This window comes from Vulpes vulpes, chromosome 13 (genome assembly GCF_048418805.1).
Source record: "Vulpes vulpes isolate BD-2025 chromosome 13, VulVul3, whole genome shotgun sequence".
In the NCBI taxonomy this organism is placed as follows: domain Eukaryota; kingdom Metazoa; phylum Chordata; class Mammalia; order Carnivora; family Canidae; genus Vulpes; species Vulpes vulpes.
Genome location: NC_132792.1, coordinates 18,810,116 through 18,829,035, shown reverse-complemented (window position 1 = coordinate 18,829,035; position 18,920 = coordinate 18,810,116). Strand labels below are relative to the sequence as shown.

At 37.0% G+C, this 18,920-nt stretch overlaps 1 protein-coding gene across 1 annotated transcript in view; it reads left to right on the top strand.

The window, feature by feature from the left end:
• The window catches only part of COLEC10 (collectin subfamily member 10), a 40,877-nt gene extending 22,788 nt beyond the window's left edge, over nt 1–18,089 (top strand). The window contains exons 3-6 of the mRNA XM_025993507.2: nt 1,483–1,554; nt 11,766–11,819; nt 13,421–13,516; nt 15,322–18,089. Coding sequence (XP_025849292.1) covers nt 1,483–1,554; nt 11,766–11,819; nt 13,421–13,516; nt 15,322–15,713 — 614 coding nt within the window. The 3' untranslated portion in view covers nt 15,714–18,089. The remainder of the gene's footprint in view (nt 1–1,482; nt 1,555–11,765; nt 11,820–13,420; nt 13,517–15,321) is intronic.
• The last annotated feature ends 831 nt before the right edge of the window (nt 18,090–18,920 follow it).

Below are 18,920 nucleotides of genomic sequence, written 5' to 3'. Positions count from 1 at the left end.
TTTCAAGAGCTGTCAGCAAATGGTGGGGTATGGGAAGAGCAGAGCAAAGAAGATGAGAATGACACAAAGGCTATTAAGGAGTGTTTTTACTCACAAAGCAAGAGCAATCTCACCAAAATATAGCTTTAGACGTGATGTGTAAGTATGTGTCATCCAAGCATCGGACATATTTCCTGCCAACTGCTACAAGGCGGTGGTCATAGACCACTGATTTCAAAAATCTTCAGAAAGTTAAAGAGAAAAAAAAAAGAACTCACAGGCCTTTGAGATCTCAAATTGAGAAATACTGATTTAAACTCTTCTTATTCTATAAATATGTACAATATTTTATAATTATATACAAATAGTTCCAAAATTATCACAGAGATACAGTTTTATAGCTGTTAGGTATTTTTTAAGTCATCATAGAAAGAAACAAAATTGATAACTATATATATTTATGTTTATATATTTATATAATATAAATATATCATATTTATAATATAATATATTTTATTATATATAAATATATTTATATATTTATATTATATTTATATTTCATATATATATATATATATATATAGGAAAAATTGGTAGGACAATCACTGATGTCCCTTTGATCACTAGATTTTATGATTATACATTTCTTCCTGTTCTAAAAAATGGCTGGGATCCCTGGGTGGCGCAGCGGTTTAGCGCCTGCCTTTGGCCCAGGGCGCGATCCTGGAGACCCGGGATTGAATCCCACGTCGGGCTCCCGGTGCATGGAGCCTGCTTCTCCCTCTGCCTATGTCTCTGCCTCTCTCTCTCTCTCTCTCTCTCTGACTATCATAAATAAATAAAAATTAAAAAAAAAATAAAAAGGAGAAACTGTTACAGATTAAAAAAAAATAAAAAATGGCTAATATAGTCAAATCTTTTTTTTTTAAATATTTTATTTATTCATGAGAGAGTGAGAGAGAGAGGAAGAGGCAGAGACATAGGCAGAGGGAGAAGCAGGCTCTATGCAGGGAGCCCGACGTGGGACTCGATCCCGGGTCTCCAGGATGGCGCCCTGGGCCCAAGGCAGCGCTAAACCGCTGAGCCACCCGGGCTGCCCTAAGATAGTCAAATCTTAAAATAGGGAGGCAATAGGCTCTCAAAGTGAAGCCAAAAAGGGGCTGCAGAGGAATAGAATTAGAATGAAATATAAGAATTCTTCCGCTCAGCCCTTTATTTGACCTTTAGATTAAACATCCTCTACTATAGACCTTTAGAAGTATTGTGTTGGTAAGCAGTTTAATATTATTGGGTCCAGGATTTTCATACTTAACCACATTTAGTTTTAATACAAACACTATAATGCTATTAAGGTAGATAAAAAAAGCACAGGATATGTGTCGCATACCACAGATAGAAGAGTGCACTTTTGGTATTTCCTTCAAGTGCATATCATGTGTTAGCCACATCTTCAAAGGGAATATAAGACCTTAACATATAAAGGTCACATGCTTTGCTTTTCAGGAATTAAGGGGGAGCTGGGTGATGCAGGAGACCAGGGCAACATTGGCAAGACTGGGCCCATTGGCAATAAGGGTAAGTTATGTTTTCCTTTCCTCCAGTGGCAGTTTGAAGCAAATCAATCACACCCTTGATATATTCTGAAGGACTCTGTATCATGAAAATGATCTCTTTTCTTTGTTTTAAAACATGAGTTTTTCTTCATATCTTAGCTGTGCCTTTCATACATAAACAATGTGTCTAAAAAAATAAATAAAGGCCTTGAGCAAGATTAAACTGAAATTCAGAGACAGAATCAAACATAAAGTTCTGGTAGTTTCTGTATTGAAGTATCTCCTAGAATCTGCTGATTATAATACTTGATACAATTAAAATGGGTATCGTGACCATAAAGCATGTTCAGTAGTAGAAAGCAATTATTCGTAAGACTCAAGGCAGCACACAGCAGAAGAATTTTCTTTCTTTCTTCTCTTCTCTTCTCTTCTCTTCTTTCTTTCTTTTTCTTTCTTTCTTTCTTTCTTTCTTTCTTTTCTTTCAGATTTTTCTTATTTATTTGAGTGAGAGAGAGCAGGAAGAGGGGACAGAGAGAGAGAGGGAGAGAGAGAATTTCAAGAAGACTTCCTGCTGAGTGCAGAGACCAATGTGGGGCTGGATCTCATGACCCTGAGACTATGACCTGAGCTGAAAGCAAGAGCTGGACACCCAACTGACTGAGCCACTTAGACCCCCAGTATATTTTTTTTTCTTAAACTGAGTGAAATAATAATGATTCTGCATCTGGGATTTAACAGATTAGAAACTTTAAGTGTATATATTCATGCCATTTTTGTCTTGTCCCAATCCTGCAAAAAAATTACTACTTTCCTATTATAATACAGGGGTGGCCTCCTCTTTATTATCTAAGCACTCCTCCGTATTGTCTTCTCATTGAATGATAGCAGGTTCCAATAGCTTCTGCTGGCCAGCAGTTCATACTGAGATTGTTCTACTTGGTTTGAAGATACAAAGGCGAATGAGAATAACAATTTTATTGTAAGGAGCTCATAGACTATTTAGGGAATAGGACATAGGACTTTCTCAGAAAGAATTATAATAACTAAATGACTACTATAGGAACCATGTGGGAGACTAAGGCCAGATTGATATAAAGACTTGACCTAGGTCTTGAAAAACAGTGACATGTTTATGGAAATACAGGGAAAGGTATTTGAGGTGGGAGGCAAGAGATACTTGCGCAAAGGTACAGATCTGGGGAAACTCAATGCCACAGGTAACAGAATTCTTCAGCTTTGATGCATATCTGGCAGCCTTCCTTCCATATGTGTCTGAGCAGCTGCATAACCAATCATGTACCTCCTAGGCACCTGCGGTATGTTCTTGGGCAGGCTGATAAATGCATTGGAAGCTGAGGCTGTGGCCCCACTCCTCTTGTCCTATAGCTTGGTACCTCCTCTCTCCCTGTCCTTTTCCAACTCATTCCTTTGAGAATTTTCCTTCAGCCTGAATTTGAGAGCAGGGACAGAGTGTAGTGCCACTGAGAAGAAATTGCTACACTTATTTTTGATTCAGTGGCTTATAGTGTATGTTCACCTGTGATTGAAATTCTCATAGCTGGAACAAGCTAGAAGGACTCCTCATCGATTATGATTCTTTCTGTAGTATGTATTTCGGGTGGTTTTACCATGAAACTAATGAAACTTTGGTTCAGAGCCCCCACACTTTTTATATTCCTTCCTAAGTCCCTGAGAAGAGTCTTATCAATGGGTGCACATGGCCATATATCTTGGTAAAGTAAGGCATTTTGTCCTCAGCTGGTTAAAAGAATGTCTCTTAACATTTAAAAAAGCACAACTATTTCCTACTTAACCAGCCTTTTTTTTTTTTTTTTTTTTTTTTGCTTAACCAGCCTTTTTAGACATATTGCTCCCCAAACCAACCAGTTTATTAGACATTTTTTTTCTAATTGCCCTCCCAAATGAAATTTTAATACCGCCCTTGGACTATGTATCTGTTATGTATTGTGTGTATATTTTTGCTTTATGTAAAAACACAGATTTTTCACCCCTCTAGAACTGATCATTTAGCAGGTGATCCTCATTGAGAATGCATCACTGTCTCCTGCTTCAGCTTCCCTCCATTACATTTTTCTTTGTATCATCTGATCAAGGGAGTGGACACAAGTATTTTAGGAGCTCACCAAGAGGAGCTTGAGTGAGAGAAACATATAGTTTAGACTTTATGGGATATGCTTACATAGTCTGCAATTATTTCCACATACAGTTATAGCTAATATTTTCAATCTAGGAATAGCTTCCAAGAATATTCCTACCACTTACAGTGCAGATCTCTCCCAAGTCATGGTGAAAAAGTGCAGGAGTAGAGATTGGATCGTCATATGAATGTGTCTTGGCACATCTAGAACAAGGAATGTGTGAGTTGTGGAAAAGAAACAAAGTTTGAAATGTACAGGGCCAGGGCTGGGCTTTGGAAAATGTTTTCAAACCCAACAGCTCATATATGAAAAGGATTTTAGAGAGGTATCCTCAAATTTGACAATATTTTTAATTTACATAAATCATCAATCATAAGTGGCAAAGGTAAAGAAATTTCTTAATTTTACTATTAATAATAAAACAAAATTCAGATTTCTGCTATAAGCTATGAGAAATTCACTTGCATTAACCCATCTGTTAAGAATGACTACCTGAGTCAAAACAACAACAACAACAAAAAAAAATAAATTTGAATGTGTGGGAGAGCTACCAAACTGAATAGGACTTTAGGGGCCTAATCTGGAGGAGAAGAGAAACACACTAAGATGGCTGTGCATTCTGTACTATTTTTCCTTTCAAATCATTCACCAGTTCATAAGCAAGGCAGCACTAGAAGATTGAGAAGCTCATGCACAAAGTTGCTCAAACTGAACTGGCATTCAAGGCCTACCAAAAGAGAGTGGCCCAGGAAAATGTCACTCTTTTTCAATTCAAAAATAAACTCTTTCATTTAGAACTCCAGAAATTCTGAAAAATATTTATTAAACATACACCTATCCATGTTTCAAAATATATTTGAATTAAGGGTAACATTTAATTTGAAAGGTAATATCAACACCAGGAAGAGAAACCTATTAAAAATCACACTCAATAAGGGAATCTTGAACCCTTCTCTCCTGAGATTGGAAACGAGATGAGCCACAGCCCTCATCCCCAGTTCTAAGCAACATCATAGCAGAGGTCCTAGCTAGAGAAAAATGGTAAGAACAAGAGATAAGAATCACAATAATTGGAAACAAAAAATGAAAGTGTCATTATTTGCAGATGATGTGATTGCATATCCAAAAAATATAAGCAATCAATGTTACCCAGGGCAATTTACACGTTTAATGCAATCCCTATCAAAATACCATGGACTTTCTTCAGAGAGCTAGAACAAATTATATTAAGATTTGTGTGGAATCAAAAAAGACCCCGAATAGCCAGGGGAATTTTAAAAAAGAAAACCATAGCTGGGGGCATCACAATGCCAGATTTCAGGTTGTACTACAAAGCTGTGGTCATCAAGACAGTGTGGTACTGGCACAAAAACAGACACATAGATCAATGGAACAGAATAGAGAACCCAGAAGTGGACCCTCAACTTTATGGTCAACTAATATTTGATAAAGGAGGAAAGACTATCCATTGGAAGAAAGACAGTCTCTTCAATAAACGTGCTGGGAAAATTGGACATCCACATGCAGAAGAATGAAACTAGACCACTCTCTTGCACCATACACAAAGATAAACCCAAAATGGATGAAAGATCTAAATGTGAGACAAGATTCCATCAAAATCCTAGAGGAGAACACAGGCAACACCCTTTTTGAACTCGGCCACAGTAACTTCTTGCAAGATACATCCACGAAGGCAAGAGAAACAAAAGCAAAAATGAAGTATTGGGACTTCATCAAGATAAGAAGCTTTTGCACAGCAAAGGATACAGTCAACAAAACTAAAAGACAACCTACAGAATGGGAGAAGATATTTGCAAATGACGTATCAGATAAAGGGCTAGTTTCCAAGATCTATAAAGAACTTCTTAAACTCAACACCAAAGAAACAAACAATCCAATCATGAAATGGGCAAAAGACATGAAGAGAAATCTCACAGAGGAAGACATAGACATGGCCAACATGAACATGAGAAAATGCTCTGCATCACTTGCCATCAGGGAAATACAAATCAAAACCACAATGAGATACCACCTCACACCAGTGAGAATGGGGAAAATTAACAAGGCAGGAAACCACAAATGTTGGAGAGGATGCGGAGAAAAGGGAACCCTCTTACACCGTTGGTAGGAATGTGAACTGGTGCAGCTGCTCTGGAAAACTGTGTGGAGGTTCCTCAAAGAGTTAAAAATAGACCTGCCCTAGACCCAGCAATTGCACTGTTGGGGATTTACCCCAAAGATACAGATGCAATGAAACCCCGGGAGACCTGCACCCCGATGTTTCTAGCAGCAATGTCCACAATAGCTAAACTGTGGAAGGAGCCTCGGTGTCCATCGAAAGATGAATGGATAAAGAAGATGTGATCTATGTACACACTGGAATATTCCTCAGCCATTAGAAACGACAAATACCCACCATTTGCTTCAACGTGGATGGAACTGGAGGGTATTATGCTGAGTGAAATGAGTCAATCGGAGAAGGACAAACATTATATGTTCTCATTCATTTGGGGAATATAAATAATAGTGAAAGGGAATAGAAGGGAAGGGAGAAGAGATGGGCAGGAAATATCAGAAAGGGAGACAGAACATGAAGACTCCTAACTCTGGGAAACGAACTGGGGGTGGTGGAAGGGGAGGAGGGCAGGGGGTGGGGGTGAATGGGTGACGGGCACTGAGGGGGGCACTTGACGGGATGAGCACTGGGTGTTATTCTGTATGTTGGCAAATTGAACACCAATAAAAAATAATTTATTATTAAAAAAATAGAAACAAATCTACAGATTAACTATTTGTACTGACTTTTTACAGTTTAGCCATACAAAACTCAATTTTCTTTCTATATGATCAGAAATCAGTAATCAGAAACATGAAATGAAAAATATGCCACTTATTACAGCATCAAAATTATTAAATATCTAGGAATAAAATTACAAAGGTGTCTAAGACTTCTACAACAAACAGGACATCGTGATAACGAGAAAAATTAAAGAATGTTTAAGAAAATGGAAGTAAAACTACATTCATAGATTGGAAGACTCAATATAGTTAAGATGATCAATGTGAATAAGATGACCCTCAAATTTATGCATAGATCAATGCTATCTCAATAAACATCCCAGAAGTAGCTCTCTCAGAATTTAATAAGCCAATTCAAAATGTATATGGAAATGAAAGGAACCAAAAACAGCCAAAGAAAACCTTAAAAAAGAAAAACAAAACTGGAAGGCTGAATTTAAACATTTTTTTAAAAGCTACAAAATAGTGTTAATTTATGCAGAGGCAGATAAATACACCAATGAAAGTGAATGGAACATGCAGGAAGACTCCTAAGTTTGGTTTTTGCAAAGTTGATGCTATTTTGCAATGGGAAATGATGCACTTATGAAAAAGCAGTAGTAGGTCAGTTGCATATTCATGAATGCAGCCAAACATATGCAGCCTACAGGTGTGAAAAAAAGAACTATAGATTCGCAACTTTATTAATTAAAATCTTATGATTATTAGTGAATTTTCAATGTGGTGTCTACTTTTAAAATTTAGTGATTTGTTTTTATTTCTTTTCTTATAGGTATTCATTTTTATACCACTTTTCCATTTGTAATTGTGTATTATTTTTCTTAAAGAGGGCTCCTCAGATTGTATAATTTTCAGATAAAATGCATCATGGAGCTGCTCTTAGCTGTATCAGCTTCATTTAACTACTGGCTAAGAGATGGAAAGATATAGCCAGAAAATGGGATCTTGGACTTCAAGATTTCTGAAATGTCTCAATGTTCCGTGTGGTTGAGATCCCAAGTACTGCCCTGGAGATGAGTAGGAGTGGAGCGGAAAGAGGAGTCATTCTCATGAACATGTCCAGAATTTAAGAAGTTTGTTTTTCAGTGAGTTGTTCTAGCTGGTGCATTTGCCTAGATTTAGATGTGTCAAATACAGACGAGGCTCCAACTCAGAGAGTTGTTGTTCATGAACTTGAGTCAAGTCTTAAACCTTTCATAGAATAAGACAAGGTATTTTGGGGAGGGTGGTGCATGACAGAGATAGGAAGAGTAGAGTTCAGTATGATTTTCTGAGCCTCATAATGGATGAACTTCCACAAATATTGAAGAAGTAACAGTCTGGAAATGATAGAGTTAACTAACCTTATCTTCTTCAAGCCAATTCCATATTTGTACACTCCTATCATTTTACACATTGTCATGGCTTATTACCTTGTCTTTTTTCCCCTACAGACTTGTGAACATCTGGAGGAACAAATGAGTGAAGGCTGTATTGGGACTTTTAGTTAAATAAATATAAGCTCTGCGTGGGGACCATACTTTTTCATCATTTTATCATAATGCCTATTATACAGTGGAAACTTTCTAATTTACTGCATTAAGAATGAAAAAGTAAATGATAAAATATATCATTTCCTATGATGTAGCCTATTTCTACTCTTTATTTCTATAAGTACTACTGTTCCTTAACATCAGTTTCCACCATTCACTGAGATTTCTTTCTCCTCCAGAGATATGCCATCAAAATTTATGAGCATGTCCTGGAATTTCAAAAAAATGGAGGGTTAGTGTTCTGGCTCACCTGGATTAATTTCATTTTTAATCTGTACTTTGAAATTTATTGTCCTCGTTTCATCAGTGGGCCCTTCTAAATTTTTCACTGACTCAGATTAATCTCAACTTTCTGGGCTGACCTTAATGTTGTCACTCGCATGGACAAGGTAGCTTTCTGGATGTCAATATTTCATTTTAGGAATAAGAGAGAATGATTTAATATAGGCAAATTCAATCTCATAGCAAAATAAATGTTTTTACTTAAGGTCAATAATCCTTTTACAGTAAAAGTGCTATGATTTGTTTGTTTGTTTGTTTGTTTGTTTAAATACAACCTCTAATTCTTCAGCCTTAAGACAGTTATTACTGACACGTTCCTGCTCATGGGCCAAAGTAAGTTTTGTGTATGGCTTTAAGCCAGAATTCATTTTTGGGAATAGGCACTATAAACTCACATCCTCCATGAACCAGCTAAGGATGTGGCATGCTTTCTGGCTAAGTACTGGCAGAAGCTAACATTGGTTGACCATTCTCTATGACTTAAGCACAGAGTTAATTCCAGGATAAGATGACATTATCTAATTTATCTCCCTTCATAATCTACTGCTTCTTGCATCATTATTTCCACTTAAAGAAATAAAGAAATAGAGGCTTAAAAAATTATGTAACCGGTTCATGTTTATCTAGTAAGCGACAGAGCCAGAATTCAAGCGTTGGTTTTTTTGGACTGCCATGGTTGTTCACTCTACCATACTGCTTTGGCTTTCCCATCTGTTAAAAAAGGAAAGAAATTCATGTGCAAATACTGGAAAGTAGTCACAGTCCTTACATCTTGTCAGACAAGAAAGCCATCTATCAATTTAAAAATCTGTTTTCTGCACTATTAAGATCCAGCTGAGTACTGGGTGTTAAACTATATGTTGATAAATAGAACTTAAATAAAAACAAATGTAAAAATATAAAACAAAACAAAATAAAATAAAATAGCAAGCTAGGAAGATCCAGCTGAAGGCTCTTGCTTCAGTGAACATCTTCTCTACTCTGATCCATGCCATTTTTGCCAAATATCTGTGAGGCACTTCCTTTATTTCACTCTGTGAGTAGGTAATAGTAACAGTGTCCCATTTCTGTGGTCTCTGATGTATGTTTTGTTTTCCTTAAAACCCCCATTATTTTTATAAAACAAATACTACATGTTAGCCTTCTTTGATATCCACCATTGGGTTTAGCCCAGAACTAGGATCGTAGCAGGGCTAGAATAAACTTTCAGCCCACACTGAATTGAAAGGGATCCACATTTAAAGAAAACACACTATTTTCAAAAGATAAAATATTAAAGTATATTCATATGATCTTTTAAGTCCATATTGTTTCTGGTGGTGACAAGGACTTGGCATTCCTTTCAATTACTGATAATATTTTTTCAATACTTTATTTCATTAAGTCATTGGTTCACTCATTTGGGAGGCACCATGAACTGGGGAGCCAGAAATGGTTGGGTTTCAATAACAACACAGCCACTGAATTGCTTAGATGTCCTTGAACAAGTTATGTTTTCTCTATGATCTTCCATTCTTTTCATTGTAGAATAAAGATAATATTACTTAACTCATAGGATTTAATTTGATGGTATCTATAAATAATATGATAATATCTATATAAGGTATCTGGAACAATACTTAGCAAACGTAAGTTCTCTTTCTTCCATTAATATATTCTCAGAATCTATTTTTACCTTTTACAATTTACATATAAGAGAAATTGAGGAATTTGCAGGACACAACTTAGGTGTGAGCAGAGCAATCTTCATCTGGGTGTGTGGCATATTTCCATGCTTTTTTCCAACTATACCTCTGTTGTGCATTGTCCCCTACCTTGCTCCCGTCTTCATCTTTCATAACTTCATCTTTCATTCTCTTTTTCATAACTAAGCTCCAGAGCTATCTTCCCAGGAAAGCCTTTCTTCACCCTCCCAGTAGAAGTACTATGTCATCTACCTCCCTCCCAGAGTATATTATCTCTGTTCAACACCTCTTTTACAGAATTTACCACATTCCATTTTCATGAACTTCACTGTTGTTTTATTTCACCCAAGTGCAAGTTCTGGGGCTTCATCCTACATATTTAATTGTGTTCTGGATTTCAAGGACCCCTCCTTCTGTTTGGGGAGCTCATGAATATCCACCATCCCTATAAAGAGAAGTGTTCACGGGGGTCAATTTGGAAAGGCTCAGCAAATTCTTGGAGCCCTGGCATGCAGGCTTTCCTGGAAGATCAACAGTTAAGACATACAGGACTCTTAGTGAAAAGTACTCAGCAGACAGTGATGAAAAGAATAGATAATGAGCAGGCAATGTGGGCCACCTTATGGGTTTTAGAGTGGCTCCCATTTTTTCCCTTTTGCTGTTAAAGGATGAGGTTAGGCAGAACCTTAATTCTGATTCCATTTCCCCTCACATTGCTCCCTCGGGGAATATAACTAATTCCCTGGCCTCACTAAACTTCCATGAAAGTAAGCCCCTATACTCTTTTAGCATGGATGACCTTCATCCTATATTCATTCCTCTCAAATTCTTTCTTTTTCTTTTTCCAGTTCACCATTGAAGCATAAACTCTATTTTATTTCCATCAGGATCTTCTCTTTTGATTCTCAAGAACTTCAGCCAAACATTTCCTCTTGGAAATCAAAAGCTTTTGCTTTCAATTATTGTGTCTGATGTAGGCTTCAAGGGCTTATTTTGAAGCCGAAAAAAATCAACATTTTTTTTCTCTCTGCTTTAATAATCCTGATTCTCTGAGAATTATTTTGTGGATACCTCTGACTGAATAAGAAAATGGCCACATACAAAGAGTAGAAGGGAAAATTATCAAGGTTGATATTTCAGTATAATATATTTGACACAACTTTATATTACAGATATTTGCATATATCACATCTTTTCAAAAAGTGTAAAATCCTTCAAGTCAGAAGTTTAATCTTGTCTCTCTTTATATCCTGTCAAAGTACCAAGCTTTTTGTCTTGCATAGGGTAAGTAATAAATAGTAAATATTTGAATTAAATTGAAAAAGCACAACATATCTTTGAAAATCCAAGGACAAAGCCATATGGAAGGACTTAGAGACGTAATAAATACATAGACACTGCAATGTGCTAACCAAGTGATTCAGATACACAAAACAATGGCACTTTTGAAGTTAAAAACATGTGGAGAATTGTATTAGCCTTTCTCAGAAGGCTATGTTAGTAGGGCAGGTGACACAAATTTCAATCTTTCTTTGCCATCCCATCAGAATGCTGCATTCAATCTAAATAAATTATGACTTGTTTGATTAGTTTTGTACTTGAGCAATTAACTCAAAATCAAATTATATATATATAACCAAAGGATATTAGTTGGAGATATGGCAAATGAAATTTAAAAACTGTTTCCCGTGTTTTTAGGTATATAAGATATTTTCTGCCAGAAATGATTCACCATTTTAGTTCATTGTTCATATCCTGGCTTTTCTTTTTATTCAGGAGACAAAGGGGAAAAAGGTTTGCCTGGAATACCAGGAGGAAAAGGCAAAGCAGGTACAACATGCTCATTTTTCTCTTAAATTTTAGCATTATCCCAAGTGTATTCATTTTTTAAAAGATTTTATTTATTTATTTGAGAGAGGGAGCATGAGTGGGGGGTGGGGAACAGAGGGAGAAGGAGAAGCAGACCCCACATTGAGCAGGGAGCATGACGTGGGGCTCGATCCCAGGACTCCAAGATCATGACCTGAACTCAGGGGCACATGCTTAACTGACTGAATCCCCAGGTACCTCTAAATGTACTCATCTTTAAAAATAATGTATTTTAATGAAAAAACAATTGTCCTCTCTGTGTTTAACCTTATTTTACTTGGGCTAGGAGAAAGGAAAGAAGGAAACTTTCCTCTCTATCTGCTGGTGACTTTCCAAGCCCTGGGGAAGGGAATGATGGCACATTCCATCTTAGTCATGCTTAGTGGGAGGAAACAAACCCAGCACATTAGGAAGTAGCCCTCATTGTCCTAGAGCCCTAGGAAAATCCACCATGGCCTTAGCAGTAAGTAGGACTGCACCGGCGTGCCTTACATTCCACCAGCATCTCAACCAAACAGGGGCCAGCAGTTTGCCCACAGCAAACTGGCCTGATCCAGAAAGACCCCATGGATGCACAACATCCCTTCAATGGTCAGGGAGAGTCTCCATAAGTTGTAAAAGAGTTTTATTTCCAGTGATATGTGCAGGGAAAGAAAGCAGATTGCTCTGGGGGAGGTCACAGAGGTGTAGTGAAGACTAATTCTAAGACCTGTTTTAAATTCCTTATATTTAACTGTGAATGTGGATAAATAAAGCCACAGATTTTTTTTCCCCTTTAGCTAATAAAATTCTTTCTGCTTTTCAACTGCCAAAGAAGAAAGCAAAAGGAACTGATTACATGAGGCAGTCATTAAATAGAAAAAGGGAGTCATTTGAATTTCATATCATTTTCCTTACACTTTTTTCTCTGTCACAGTATCAGCAGGTAGTTGAAAAAGTAAATGAGCAAGGAGGGAATGAATGGCAGAAATTAAAATCAGAGTTAATCCACAAATGGGACAACTGGTTCTTGAAATTATAAGTTGAATCTATTCACAAGAATTAAACTTAGTCCTTGAAACATTCAAGGATCATTCAAGCTGTACTTGAAATGGATAATTAGAATTATCATTTGGTTTCATCATGAAAGTTTTCTCCTGTCTTGGGAGAGTTGTGTGAGCCAGTGAGCAATGCAGTTAACAGAAGAGAATATTGACTAGAAATTTAAGAAAGCTGTAAAGATTTTATTTTGAGATTGGACAGGCACATTTTGTGTTCAACAAAAATGCCAAACGGTCCACAGTATGTGTGCAGGGGTTTGCCATATTTACTCTTCTCTTTAAAAATCTGGCTTAGAATTATGTTTCGACTCATTTAAAATACTCAAAAAGATATTTTGTAAATCCCTGAAGACAGTGTAAAGTAGAAGCCTTGTTTTAAATAAAAGACTAAAAGTATAGCCATGCACAGAAAGATAAAGCCAGACTAGGAAAAGATAGTAAAGATGGAGAAGAGAGCAATTGCTCTTTCCGACTGGTCTCTATGTGCTTTCACATGAATTCATAGTTTTTGTCATTTAAAAGGCACTGTCTGTGATTGTGGAAGGTATCGGAAAGTAGTTGGACAACTGGATATTAGTGTTGCTCGCCTCAAGACATCTATGAAGTTTGTCAAGAATGGTGAGTATATCCTCTTTGCTTTGTGCTATCTACTGATTTAATCTCTTTCAACATTACAATTCCAGTATTCCTAGTGGGAAATACCTTGGGTCAGGAAAAGGCCTACTGAGATAATGTCACCACTTTATAGGTCTCTTAAAATGCTAATTATCCTCTCAGACTCCAGGACACTCCGAGACCACTGTCTACATATATTCACATATATTGCATTACCTATGGATAGAAAAAGGTACTTTCTGGAGAGAGGTGAATGGAGAAAAGGGCAAAGTTTGGCAAGTCATGCCTTAAGAATCAAAAGGGCCAGGAAAAGTCAGAGCCAGCATCTCAGAAAAGAGAAGTAAAAACAATAGCTATTTTCTTGAGTACTTGAAATAATACTTAGGGTGCAGGTATTACGATTACCCTGAAGCTTACAGAAATTACCTTGCCCGTAGATACAGAGTCAACAGAGTATCAGGGATTCAAATACAGGTTTCACTGATTCCTCTACCCTCAGTACAAATCAACAGAATATTATGTGTTTTCCTGAATTGTGCAACTTCCCACATCAGCCATTTCCCCATTGTAATTAGTAGTGAATTCAGCCCTTTAAGTGGGACTTACATGTTCTCTTCCGAGACAGTGTGAATGGGAATCTATTGTAGTTACAGTTGAAATTGGTTTAATTTTGTTTTACTTTTATTTATTATAATCCAGCTATGTTTTTTGTACATTATTAGAAACACACATATGCCATCTTGTGTTCATCTTCATTTCAGAATACTCTTAATTTTAAATCTGGTTATAATACTGAGATGCTGTCTCTGACATGACTTGGATTCTAATGAAAGAAAAAAAAAACAGATACTAGACGTTCAACATAGAACAATAATTTTCAGCATTTATTGGCGTGATCATAGATTTCTTGGTAAATTTTAATTTACAGACCCAAAGAAATACATGTAGAAGCCCCCAAAGCCTAAAATGCATTTAATATATTATGAACTCAGGATGATTCAGAGTCCCCAATTCTGTCCTGAAGCTTATTCAGTAGCTCAGTACTTCATGTACGTGGAGTGAGCATGGACAATCTCAATCTATGTACGGGTTCATAGCCCAGGAAAAGTGGACAATCTTTTGTATTATTCCTATATCCATTCAATAAGCTTTTACCTTCTCATGCACTCTTGTAGGTTCTGAGTGATAAGACATGGTTATTGTCCTCAAGACGTTTGTAGTTTAGTACATGAGGCATGCAGACAAACAGATTAGAATGTGTTGAGTGATAGAAAAGGGGAAGAGGAAGGAGCTATGGAAATATGGAGGAGAGTGCTCAAGAGCCCATGCCTATCCAGAGATACTGGAAAAGTTCTTATAGGAGAAAATTCTTCCACGGGGATCTAAATGGCAAGTAGGAGTTTTCCAGGTAAAGCAATGAGTAGACTTTCCAGGCATGCAAGTCCTAGAAGTGGGATAGAGAAAGGCATGCTCTTGGAACTCTATGTGTGGCAAAGCATAATATAGGATAGGAAAATAGTCTGAGAGGAGGTGAATGGCAATTCATATAACAAGCCTTTGTCAAAATAGTCTCTTCTTCATAGTTGTGTGGGGAGTTAAGGAGGAAGGACAGGGAGGACAATTGGCAGGACTTTGTTCTCCATTTGATAACTACAAAGATGATAAAAAAAAATTAACCAGTGCCTACCTCATAATAGGGACTTGCTTGTTGAACAATAAATAAATGAATTTAAGTCCAGCAATATTACATATTTGCCGTTTCTCCTTCTGTGATGCATAATCATGCTCATCTTTTCCTCTCTGCAAAGTCATAGCAGGGATTAGGGAAACTGAGGAGAAATTCTACTACATCGTGCAGGAAGAGAAGAACTACAGGGAGTCCCTGACACACTGCCGGATCCGGGGTGGGATGCTGGCCATGCCAAAGGATGAAGCTGCCAACACACTCATCGCTGACTATGTCGCTAAGAGTGGCTTCTTCCGGGTGTTCATTGGGGTGAATGACCTGGAGAAGGAGGGACAGTATGTGTTCACGGACAACACTCCACTGCAGAACTACAGCAACTGGAAGGAGGGAGAGCCCAGTGATCCCTATGGTCATGAGGACTGTGTGGAAATGCTGAGCTCAGGCAGATGGAATGACACGGAGTGCCATCTTACCATGTACTTTGTCTGTGAGTTTGTCAAGAAGAAAAAGTAACTCTGCTCCTGCCACCCATTTGTTATTTCTCTGTGTCTACCATTGCAGTTATTTTTATACATCTTTTTCTTTCTAATTACACCAAATTCATTCTGATTCAAGACAAGTAGAAAATGCTAAACTGAGGTTTGGAATCCCCATTGCCATGGTCTTCTTTGAACATTTTCATTTTGAACATTTTCATACATGGTATATCGTTGAGCCAATAGCTCACCAAGTTACATGGATCCTGAGAGAGAGTTTGAATTACTAATTGTGTAGAATGTTGTCTACGTGTCAAATGAAATGTTCTCTTGGTATTTGCTCTGCTCCCTCTCCCTAGACCCCTAAACCACTGTCTAGTTAGCCCAGTGGATAATTGGACAGTTGGTTGGTGAAGATTAGGCTAACTTGCCCTTGTTCAAAGCCAGACATATGGGAAGGCCTTCTGTTAGGAATGTAGAGATGTTATCTAACATCTTTAAAGCCAAGATCCTCTATTCTTTGACTATTCAGTTACCATTTCTATAGCCAACTCAAAAGGGCCTCTTGTTTGCCCAGACATAAAAATACTTCAATCCCAAACCTCTCTATATGAGAACGTTTTAGCCTGTGACCTGTTCCAGACTGTATAGAATCACACAGAGAACTTCCATGTTTCCGATTGACAGCCTTCACTGAGGTCTACCAAGTAGTTACCTTGGTCTCTTTCTATAGGACCACAGCTTAATTCCTGAGCTCCAAGTTTTAATTTTGATTTGAGGAAAGGTGAACTTCAGACACTGAAAAAAAAAGAGAGAGAGAGAGAGAGAGGATTTTTTCCAAAAATATAATCCTCCTATTAAATTGCCCCTTGCTACTAATATGACTACATTTTTCCTTATCTTATATTTAGCCATATCAACTTTTCTCCCCTTCGGCATGGAGAATGAAGGAAGAAGTTTGTGAAGCCTTCAGAAAACTCTAGAAGCCTCAGGTGCTACCAATGTTAAGTTGATAAGTCTTCTCCTCTTTGCCTCTAATATATCACTTATGGTGACATTTCATGAGAGACCTTTTACTTTCCATAACTATATGCTGTAAAAACCTCACCAGAGATGCCCTTTGTAGTATTCTGAAATCATAGGAATGTGGCAGGTGGGGAGTTTGGAACATGCCTAGGACTCACATTTATTGAGCTGGAAAAACTCTACTTTGAACTGCCAATCAAAACCCAAAGCAGCTTTCCTTTCAAATTTGAAAATAATATAGCTCAACAAAACTCTAGATTTTCCCCCTTATAAACTGTTTCTCCAGTTATAGTTTGTGACATATGATTAGACTGTTTAAAATGCTGGCAAAATGGTTAATGAAATAAGAGAAACAGATCAACAACATATGTTCACCTTAAACCATCTGTCCATGATTTCACCCGTGACTAACTGGTTATGAGATAAGATTTAATTAGGTTATTTCTGTCGGTTTATCGAGAGTCACAAACTCAGGTCCTATAGGGGCCATACAAAATGACATAAATAAATCAAGTGAAATGGGTGGGGATCCTAGTACTGAACATAGCTTATTCTTCTAAAGAAACCAGCTCCGCTGCTCCCCTGCCTCTGTCACCACCATGCTTGCTATGGAGGATGCAATATCACCATATGTTCTGATATTTCAAGATAGTCAGACGGAACTTCATGATATATATTCATTTAAAAATATTGGCAACTAGTCAATTTTTAGACCAAGTTTTAAGTCACACAAAACAGTCTGCTAGCCAAAAAAGGTGAACTTTTCATTTCTCACCTCTGGGGAAAAGTTCTGAAGGTTCTATCCATGAAGAAGGTCATTAGGATACACTGACATCAAAGTCAAGGTCTTCCATTTACACTTCAATCGATTCAGCTCAATTACAGGAATTTGTTCAATGTTTGCCATTCATCAGGTTAATAAACTACATATTTAGGCTTTTGAAAATGTGGCATATGATATTTTGAAGGCAAGGCAGTTTAATAAAAATTACAAAGCAAGATACTGTATCAAAGCCAATAATCTTGAATGGAATGCCAGCCAGTCCAGGGCATGACAAACAAGAACTGAGGAATGGCTGGAGGAAAAGAAAGAGATAAGAGGAAAGCAGAGGGAATACAGAGCAAGCATTGCTTAGAGGCAAGTGGCAGTGGGATCCATATTCTGATCTATCCTAGGTATTAGTATTTATTGTGTGTACTCTAAGTACTATTATTATTATCCTCATTTTATTAAAACATTTTTTTCAATGACTCATCTTCACTGCCAATGCTTCCAAGAGATGACAGAGAGTCTAAGGCACCATGCACTTAATTAGATTTAATATAAAACTTACTTAAATTTTGTCAAGTTCTTTGTGCTTTACAAAATAAACACCCTCACACATTATGTCTCATTTGATCCTGATAAACTGTGCTGTAGAAAGGGAAGACATTTTTACTGCCATTTTCCTAATGAGAATACTAGGCCTGAGGAAGCTAAGTAATTTATCAAAGTCCACTCATTTGGGAGAAAAGCAGGACTCCAGCCAGTGTTCTTTCCAGCCTGTTTTCTGTTCATTTTAAATGGTAGCTCATCCATGATTCTCTCATAGCAGGAACTCAACTAATCTCTCTTGATTAGTTTCCAAAGCTAAACATTAGAGTAAAGAAACAGAGATGCTGGGGATTCAGAAACTTACCTTACAAATTTGGTGTTCACCAGTTTATTTTTTAATTCATAAATTGTCCATATATGGCATTAGTGTTGGGGAGGTGACTTAGTAGAGCCTCACTATAGTTCTGTAGATAGCTCCGATAAAGGGAAAGCAAATCAGATATATGATAATCAAGATTTGCTCAAAATAAAAATGAAATAATTTATTTGCCCCATAAAATTAATGAGAATTCCCTTAAAAAGCATTTAAAATCAATTTTATTCTCAAAGCGTTAAGTTCATACTCAACTTTTCAGGGATACATCTGTGTACATCATAAGGACTACATAAAAGTTCCAAGAGAAGAAAATTTAAAAAAATACATTTACAACCTCATAGTACTGTCTTTTCAAAGGAACACATTCCACAGCAACTAAGTAAGAAGAAATATCTTATGTCCAGAATTATTTTCCAAACACTGTGGAAAGGTGTATATCCAATGTTGAGACAAATATAATAGACATTGATTATATTTTGGACAAATTACCCTTAAAAAAATATATACATATATAAAAAATATATATA